The sequence below is a fragment of the Synchiropus splendidus genome, chromosome 5, assembly GCF_027744825.2.
Source record: "Synchiropus splendidus isolate RoL2022-P1 chromosome 5, RoL_Sspl_1.0, whole genome shotgun sequence".
NCBI lineage: Eukaryota > Metazoa > Chordata > Actinopteri > Syngnathiformes > Callionymidae > Synchiropus > Synchiropus splendidus.
The window spans coordinates 24,354,360-24,364,691 of NC_071338.1; the positions used below are offsets into that span (position 1 = coordinate 24,354,360).

Genomic DNA, 10,332 nt, shown 5'->3' on the forward strand with positions numbered 1-10,332 from the left:
TAACATTCTGTGACAATACGGTTTCACTCCCTTGGCGTGACATATAAAGACGTTAAGAAGTGAACTTTTGCGTCCTATGTTACGCAGAAATCAGCTATCAATGCTGCATGGTGACGCATAGATGTTTCAGTGGAGTAAAAGCATTTGCAGTTCAGAAATGTTCTTCACTGAATTATGCTGGATGCCATTTGCTGTCTACCGGTATTCTCCCTTATAGGGCTCTCCTCCATACTTAGAGTAACTCAATTGCACGGCCATTTGAGGGGCTAAAGACAGCAACTGACACCTTGTTATGAGTACATCGAAAGGGCTTAACCTAACCCCAATCTCCGTCTTGCTTTAACACAACAAGTTGGAGAAGGATCTGCAACAACATTTATTTATTTTGGTGACGAAAGAACAGCATCAATGGAATTTGCTAGCGATTGGCCCTAGTCCAAAAGGCCATGCTACTTGGTTCCATTCGTACAATGGTGTTTAAAATTGAGAAGCCAAGCGGTGTGAACATGAGAAAGCCCCTCAAAATTAGTTTTAATGGCGTATTACAGGTCTGCACTCATGGGTGAAAATCAAAAGAAAAGAGATGCTCAAACCATGGTGATGTAACTGTGGAATAATAATGAACTAATTGTTATGATAAAAACACAATTTAAATAAGGAAGTTAAAGTCCTTCACAAATATAGCTTCAAATATACCTAAATCGGTTTCTGTAGAATTTCTTCTAAAGAGAGTTTGACCTCAAGACTTGGCAGGAATTTGGTGTTGCCAGTTTGTCCTTTCCAAAAGTACAGAAACAAAGGCTATAAAACACCTTCTCATAACAATCTTTCCATTCTACAAGGTAAGTCTTCTGGGATACAGAACTGGATGTGAACTGGATGAAAGGGCTGCTGCAAAAGTGGACTTGGCAGAAGGGATTTGCCTGACTGTTGCATAGGGATTTAACTGATTGACAGAAAACGCAGGACAGCCGACCCCTGTCTCTGATAGTGTTGGCAACGCTATTCTTGTACAAGAGGTGGTTCGGGGGTTGTTTTTGGTACAATGAAAAATGGAAGAAAAAAGTTGTCCATCTCGGTGGGAAAATGTGAAATACTTTCCAACAGATGTGTCCTCCAGGCTCTGAATCGCAAGATAATTAAAAGGCTCTTGGCGATAGTAGGGTTGCATTCGAGAACGGCACCACATCATTTGCACAATACTGTTAATAGAATCCACTCAAGAGGCTCTAATGCAAACAGTTTAGAGGGGAGAAATACCTGCTTTTTGTCATGCATAGATTTCCTTTTGTGAGCAGGGATAACTCTTCAGGAGCAGTCGTCTTCATCAATATCGTGAGCAGGGCCACAGATTCACTTTGTTGAAAAATCCCAAAAGAGTCTGGTAGCATGCGCTACCTTTAAAGAGAATTTAACTTTTCTCACACACTGGGACATAAGCTCCTTGACTACACTTTCTCACTGTAGGATGCTTGTTCATAATCGAAGGACGCTGTTCGGCTTTGGATCTGGGAATGAAGGCTGAAGATTGGATTATGATGCCATTTTTAATCTGTCTTTTCCCCCCTTGCAAGATATTGCCCCCCCCCTGCTTCTTAGCGTTATACAATTCTTGACTGGGGCAGATTTTGCTGAATTCAGTTGCGATGATGACTACATGAGTCCTTGTGACACTCTCATTTGAGCTTATGTTGCCAAAGCTTTGAAATAGAAAATAAAACTTTTAGTCACAGTGACCCCTCTCATCCCATTCGAAGGGTCGACTCATATCTTGGTGTCCTTTTAAAAGAGCTGCCCTATTTCCCATCCTGATTTCATTGTTTCTCCAAGGGAGGATTAAAAATAAAATACAAGATACGCACATAACATTGTGCAGCGATGAGTCACTGAAACTGCGTGACGTTTCACTTTACCAAAGATACATAAATGTTTTATTAAGCGAACACTCAGGAATTGAAAGTTGGCGTGCGTAAAATTCACTGCCCTCCAAGTGGTGACATCTTTGAGAATCCCAAATGTCTCCAACAATTATGAAACTCATTAAGTAAAAAAAAAAAAGCAAGCAAATTATGTCAAAGGCAAGCATGCTAACTGAGCTGACTAAAGAGCATGCACGGCATCAGGCCAGAGAAATGTCTTCCGCATACTAGAGACTCAAAGTTATCGTGTTTCAAAGGAAAATTTAAAAACAGAATACCAAGCCTGACGGATACACAGTGAGAAATACTCTCCCCATACGTTTACATACAGGGGTTGGACAAAATAATGGAACACCTTGAAGCTTTTTTTAGCTTTAAGGTGTTTCCATTATTTTGTCTGACCCCTGTATATATAACTCCAGACAACGATGGCCAGTCGAATAATACCTTTCAACCGCAGGATAGTGAAATTGCACAGGGGCAAACCATTGTACAAATGCAATCCAGAATACTACCAAACATTGCAAGTCAAGTATCATAATGGCTTCTCTCTCATGGTCTATTAAAAAAAATTCTAGGGGGCAGTTTCACAATGAAAACGTTTCATTGCATATAATTTAACAGAAACGACAACTCCAAGGTGATTATTCATCCTAACTGTGTTATAACACAGTTTCATATAACTCTGACTTTAGGTTACAATAAGTGTCTAAATTGTCCAGCCACTGTATAAATTGATATTAAAATATAACATGTAAAATTTTGGGCATTGCTTACATTCAAACAGCAGTCAGACACCAAGATTCTGTGTGTACTAGAAAAAAAAAGTTATTTTGTTAAAACAACTAAGATTTATTAAAAACTGTTGTTAATATTGTTGAATATTCAACATAAAATTTCCAGTTTTCAGATAACGTGTCTTGTCCAGAACTATGGTCTATGAATTCATAGCAAGGTACTCTAAATGCCTGTATGACAAACACTATGTTTATTATTGATTTTGCCTCAGACTCCTACAACTCTACCAGTCAATCAGCCACACTTGGCAGAAAGGTGGTGATACGTAGATCCCACTCAGCTCAAGGTGCAGGTCGAGTGATGCCAAATATGGCTCTGTTTATTGCACTAAGATGGAGATATTGGGCATGCCAAGCTTTGACAAGAGTCAAAGGTAATGATTTTTGCGCCCTCAGGTGGAATTACATCAATGATATGACACACTGACAGAAACCGTGGGGGCAGTGTTGCTGTTACTACCCGATACATAGCTCCAATGAGACACGAAAAGACATAACAATGTCGGAAATTCTTCCTCCTCCAGTTGCAATAGATTGTTTTGGAGGTTGTTTTTGGCATAAGCTTTTGTCTCAGGGCTGCTCTCCCCGGTGGACACATTGGTGAACTGCAATACCGAAGTAAAGAAAGCATGGACGCATGTGATCAGTGACATTGACGGGTACATTTTCATACATAAAGGGAGCATAAGTGGACCTTGGGGTCCATATATTCCCAGCTGAGATGTGAATGGAACACCTTGCTACACAGTGAAAAGTACCTATCTTATTAAGATCTTGTTTTGCACTGTAAATGAAAACCAAATGGTAAGGTTTGACAGGGAAACAACTTAAGAGCATATAAAAATCCACAGACACAAGATGCACTCCAAAATGTTTCAGTTTCACTCCTCAATATGTTTGACAGTTCAGGCGTGTTTTTCCATAGCATGGCATTGTCCATCGTGTTTCAGGAGTCTTTTTCGTTTCACTCCTCTCTACTGTCCGGGTGAAAAGATGATCATGTTTAGGAAATCTTGAAGAATCTTGTGCACAAAGTTGACCCTTTAAATAATAATAATGATTCCAACAAACACACTCACCACATGTACAAACCAGACGGCAACTCTTTCATTTCATCTGCCCACTGAATTACGTAATCATAGTGTTGAGCACCTGTATCGCAGGCCAACCACTCTCAGATCGCCAAAATGGTTAATTACGGTAATTTTCCTGCCCGAGACCCCGAGCAAGTGGGTGGCTAACCTCGTTTTTTTCTAGCACTCTCGACGCTCTATCACACCAAGATTCTATTATATAGAGAGCAAAACATTTATTACATCATCTTGCTCAAAGACACTTCAAAACTCACAGCTTGTGCCAAATATGCAACCTTTCAGTTTGAGGACAGCCCCATCCTCACCCCTCGATGCACCAAGACACATTCTCACATGACATTTAACACCGTGAGTAAGAGCTGGTCGCGAGCACAAACAAGCGCGAGGCGCAAAACAAACAACTAAATCCGTGTAACTTCATGATATCCTGTGCCAATTGTGTGGGTCAAGCAAAGTCAAACCGTGACATCAAATCTGTGTATGAGTGAGCACCATGCCATTATCACAGTGGAAATACCCTAACCATGAATCAAATCCAAGGCCGCCACTGAGTAAACAGGCAGGTTGAGTGAAACCCTGAAATACCATATGAAGTAGCTCCTCATTTCACTACACATGAACTGTGTATATTGTGCATGTGACAAAGAATCCTTGAGAGATTCAATGTTTTAGTAGGACTTTAAAAGAACTAGATTTCTTTCCTCCTTCTCATCATAAAAAAGGCACAAAATCAACCTTAAATGGTTTAACAAAGTGCCATACAGGGTCTCTGTTAACATCAAATTCTTCTCAAGATATTTTGCCACCAATTTTGCAGCAAAGATGGATTTTTATAGAAGGGAACTAAAGATGTAGTATTATTGAAATAACATCAGTAAGCCACAGAGCAGAATGGATTCATAAAACCTTTTGACCACTAAAACTAGGACACACGCAGCTGAGCTGGAGATACATGAAGCCGAACAACAACATTAATGAATTAGCTTTAAAACAGAGAGTGAAAACAATTAGCAACATCTCTTCCAGCTGACTGTGACAAAAGGGTTTAACTTGAGAGACAGTGTATCAACATAATGCTGCTTAATAATCCCGCCATGTTGTCTGGAGTGTTTCTCAACGTTGATGGAAAATTTGTGTTTTTGTGATCCACACCAAAATGCAAAATAGAAAAAGATTACACCATCAAAAGCTGCCACTTGAGACACTGTATTGTTTGCGTACGTCGATATTCAGAAGAGGAATAAAATTTAACTGCGTTAACATGATTATTCAAATGAGTGTGTTTTGTGGCCGTTTGTGTTTTTTTCACAGCCAAATATAATAGAATAACCACAGACAGTCTCACTTTATGAGTTGACGACCAGCTAGCTTTAAGTGCAGCAGAAACGTCAGTGCAGACACTCATTCTATCACCACTATTTCTGTACATCTGTACTTTGAAATTGCTAACTGCCATTATTTCATTTATCCTGGGCTATATTGCAGAACGGGACACAATGGAGGGGATGATAACATTTAGCAATAAATGATACTTAAACCTGGGTGACAAATTACAAACATAATGTCAACTAATGTATTTACATTTCACGGAGTCTATTTTGGTGAATGTGTGCAACACATGCCAACAGCAAGAAATATGTACTTATTGAGGACAATGTTATGAGTGAATGAAAATCAACATCAATGTCTAACTGATGAGTAGAAGAGTAAGGTTGTGCAGTATTGTGTTTTCGCGACCAACAAACCCGACACAGCCAATATCACACTCAAGGGCATGAGAGACAGAAACCAGTTGGGCACAGAAACTCTAGATGGTAGCAGTGTTTATCCCCAAACAACCCAGTAAAGCCTGATCCTGCTTGATTTACAACCTCAATTTCTATTTAAACGGAATTAAATTGGGCGATTTTTCATGAAACATGATGAGCAGGCCTTATCTAACCTGACCTGAAATCATGGACAAATGAGTCTGTTTTGGCGAGTGAGCACACAGGAATTTCAGTGTTTCAATTATGATTTCATCTGGATAGCATCTGTTAGAGATAGGTAAATTAGCCTAATTAGGAAAGGTTGTGTTATCTGGTTTGTTCAATGAGTGAGGCCTCCTGAGGAACACCAGGGCTCCACTGCTGCTGAAATGATCATTTCCACCAACAGGTTTTGCTAGGAATAAAGAGGAGCTGAAGCATGTCTTGATAACACACATCAGTACAGTGGCGATGACGTACGTGGTTGTTTGTGCATGTGCACTACATTTACCTGAAATCACTGTAGGGGTGAATAATCCAAAATCCGGCGGATTTAACCCGCTCTTGCTCCCGTTCCACCGCCTTCTCACTCCCAAACATCCTTAGGGAAAACTTGTTGACCCCTGGTTGAAGCATCGCTCCCAACTGCCTGTGAATGAATCCCGCCTGGTACAAGCGCTCGTCGTCCGGCAGGATCTGATCGATGCCGTCCAACTTTATGAACCCCGGTTGCTGGTCCGGGGAGTCGCTCTGTGCGCCGCCACCGCTGGCTCCCTGCGCGCCCTGCTCCGGCGGCCCGTCGCCGATGGCTCCGGGGGGACTCTCCTCACTCGGGGTGACATCCCCCTCAGTGATGAGGCGTCTCTCCTCCGCGGAGTCCGAGTCGTGCACATGTCGACTTGTGATGGACGACAGGCTGCCTCGAAATCTACGACAATCTCCATTCGAGCTGGTCTTCATCGGTCTCCCGATGTCCGTCTCCATGATCACCGACTCCCCACTTTTGGTCTCCCCGATGCCTTTGCAGCTTCCCCCGGAGGTCGGCGACGGCAGCGGCTTCATCTTGATACTCTTCCTCCGTGTGTCCTTGTCTGCGTCTTCCCCTTCGCCCATGATCGAAGCTTTCTGTCCGATGTGCTGTGGCAAACTGTAGAGCCTTTTACGCATGGAGGAGTGCAACCTGTCCATTATGACATTGAGACGCGAAGCGAAATCCCGATGGCGAGGCTGGATCCTGCGCTCCTTATCTGTGCGTGAGTCAGTCTGGAGCTAATCTGAACCTCTGAAAGCCTGACATGGACCGCGGTGGCTCCACTGAGAAGCAAGAGAGACACTCTTTGTCATCCTCCCGCTCATACCTGACATGTGTCCCCCTCACACGCAGCCCGGACGCGCCGCTTGACCATCGCGTCCTCGCTGTGGATCCTCGCGTTTTCCCGACATGGTGCGCCAGACAAGAAGTGGAAACAACTGCCTGAAAGTCACCTTAGCCCGACATGTGAGGGGACGTGATGTGGAAAAGGTCACGCGCGACGAAGGATGCTCCTCTCACCACTTCAGCCCCCCCAAAAACGGACGACACAATCATGGAAGATACAGTAAAGCATTCCAGGCTGACATCACTGATCCAGAGTCAGGGTGCGTTTTGGAGGAATTGTGAATATTCATGATGATGCTGATCTGTTGGGTTGCCATAGGAGCGAGAACTGCAAATAAGCTCAGCCCACCTTGTTTAAAGGGGAATGCTCTCCCCATTCTTAAAACCCTCACATGTCTTGAGTTAAGGCTACAGGTAGTATGACTGTTACACACATAGTGGCTCAGCTGAGATCCAAACCACAGTCACGGCACAGCAGCCGTCTTATTGGTGGAGATAAAAATAGATAAACAAAAATGTATTTCATTTGGAAAGTACACTCGCAATGGTTTGTGCTTTCCCCTCAAACCAATCTGGGGTCTTTTAATTCCACAGTAAATCATGACCTATGTGAACATTTGGGTGTCTTGCTTTTACCTTTTGCATCATGAATGAGCAGTCATGGGTAAAGACCCTCCTTGAGCATCCTTCAGTGAGGGGGGAGGGTACAGACAGCAGCAGCAACAAGGTGCCTTTCCATTTCCAAAACATCAATAGCAGAGGTCTGTTGAGAAAGGCGAGGCAATTTAGTTACAGAGAGGATTCAATTACATCTCAAAGTGGCGAGGAAGGTACGGCCAAAATATTTTGATCATGCTGCTTTATTCAAACGGTGACAATGGATTTTTATTCAAGCGCTCAAGTGTTGTCTAGTCACGTGGGTGTCCGGTAATATTCAGGATACATGGCTGAAAGATATTTCAAATGACAAAAGAGAAATAAAGTCTCAAAAAAGATGGTTTTATATTTATTTATATATATATATATATATATATACATAGTCGCTCACACATATATAAATATATATACATGTGTGTGTCAAGGAAAAAGAACAATGTATGCATTCAAAAATGAAAAATAGTAAAGAAAAATTATATTTTAAAACAGTAAAAAAAAAGAGGACACTGTTTAAGCAAGAAAAAACAGAAAAGAAAGAAAATGAAAAAGACAATTAGACAAATCAAATTAGATGGAAAAATATTTTTTTTATTATAAAATATATATAATAAAGAAGAGAAATGTTGAACAAGACAGTCCAAAAAATAATGTAATTTCAAATATCGCTTAGAAGATGCACACAACAGTAAAAAGCAATGCATTAAAATACGTTGAAAGACATAAATCTGAAGATAATGAAACTGTGTTTTTTGGACTGAGGGAAGAAACCGGAGTGGCGGGGAAACCCTGGCCAGCACTGGACAAACATAAAAACACTGAACAGACATTCAGAAACAGTCTTGACAAAGACAAAAGCTTCTTAAACAACGTAGTCCGGGCCTAACCCTCAGATCATTTCATCATCGAGCAGAGTCACCGAGTTCATCTCCACAGATTGTTTCTTGACTCCTCCACATGTCAATCCTCTTCTACTGCTCTAAATCTGCAGCTACAGCGACTGATACGATGCAGTGACAGTTACCTCCCAACATCCAAGTACATCACATATTAAACTTGTTTCATCACGGGTGTAGCAGTACATGAAACATTCATACTCCCCATGAAATAAACATCCTTGTATATTACAAACACATGTAATGTCTGATGGCGGTGAGGCAAAGATGATGCACAAAATACGCTGTAAGAATAGAAATACCTTCAGTCAAAATACTCAGGGGGTTTAAAGTCAATATTCAAGTATGACTGTGCAGAGCAAGCTCACTGGCACGTCTGCACTAAACCATGATGCAAGTCCTGGATAAATTATATTTAATTACGACTCAATTTACAATTATTTAGACAACTTGCATGCATAGAAGCAATTAGAAAACTTTTCAACAGAACATGTAACTTCCAACTGACCCAAAATTATTGTCCATTATTGCTGAAATTAACTAAGAAATGAACAGGAGCTTTAATGTTATTTTGAATAATAACATGATACCGGACGTACCAAATATTGTCAACCATACATTAGACCTCCTAAATATGTTAATTCAATATATATTTATTCCCTTAATGGATTAGCAGGGAGCTGGAGCCTATCCTGGACTGTACTACCTTCCTACATGTCCACTCTGCTGACACCTACAGGCAAGTAATATTATCACATCAATACATGCCATGTACTGTACACATCCAGCCCACGTTTCTTCTCTGAACAGTTGCTGATTATATTCTGCGTTATGACTTTATTAACACTAAACATTTCAGTGGAGGGTGAATATAGACGATCACACTTGCTGCCAAAAAGAGCACATGAGGCCCGGAGCCGGGGGCTTTTTAAGTAACCAGCAGTCAGCACTTATCAGAAAACCGTCCAACGGATTAAGATGGCTGATGATAGGGCCTGAAAAGGACGCAATTAGTCAGAACACTAGATGAACATGATGTTACACCAGAAAAATAAACAGTGACCCCCTTTTTGATCTGCTCTGTGTTAGAGTGTTTTATGGCCTGTAGCCCAGACAGAGAAGCCGCAGCATTCACTTAAATTCAGTACCTTGGACAGCACTTCTGAACAAATGGGACGCTTTGCTGACCTTGCCGACACTTTGCTCACAACCGAATGACCGTTTTTTATATTAATTCTACGTTACTTCCACGTTATTTTATGCTACTTCAACTGTTTTGTGACAATCAGCAGGACAATTTTCTGCTCAAGAGAGATGGACAATCTAGCTCTCTGCCGTACTATTTTGAAACCAGGATGAAAAATGCTTTCTTTTGCAGTGCCGTGATTTTTCCATCTCACCATAATCACCAAAGCTGTGTGCGCACAAGTACACATTCACACGATTTGACCCTGACCAGGGGTCAGCAACCCACCATTTTACCCAGTCGTGCGTGTCCTGCCAGCAACTGCAATGCTCGAGGTACAAAACTGACAGCTACATTAGTCCACTATTATGTATATTTTAAGAAACAATAAATCTGAAAATGGTTGTTTGTCCAGCATGCTTCTCTTTCATTGATCACATGATGTTGATATTTCAAAGTAGATGGGCTTCATGAAACTTTGACATAAATGTTATTTTCAGTTTAGTCTATTTCATTGCACAGTTCCTTTGAGGATAAAGGGGATTGATGCTACTATGATTTTGAAATGAGAGTTAGTCTTACCAAGATACAATGCCCAAAATGTTCCGTGTACTTCAGTATTTAATTAATTTTAGTTGTTTAGTTTAGTTGTTATGTGAC

General features: G+C 41.2%; 1 protein-coding gene across 2 annotated transcripts in view; it reads right to left on the bottom strand.

Annotated features, from left to right (window-relative positions):
* LOC128758741 (potassium/sodium hyperpolarization-activated cyclic nucleotide-gated channel 4-like) overlaps positions 1-7,231 on the bottom strand; it is a 108,420-nt gene extending 101,189 nt beyond the window's left edge. For both annotated transcript variants that reach the window (XR_008414544.1, XM_053865025.1), the window contains exon 1: positions 6,070-7,231. Coding sequence is in view for 1 of the 2 variants with exons in the window: in XM_053865025.1 (XP_053721000.1) it covers positions 6,070-6,746 (677 nt within the window). In the remaining variant the exon portion in view is untranslated. The remainder of the gene's footprint in view (positions 1-6,069) is intronic.
* Positions 7,232-10,332: the final 3,101 nt, after the last annotated feature.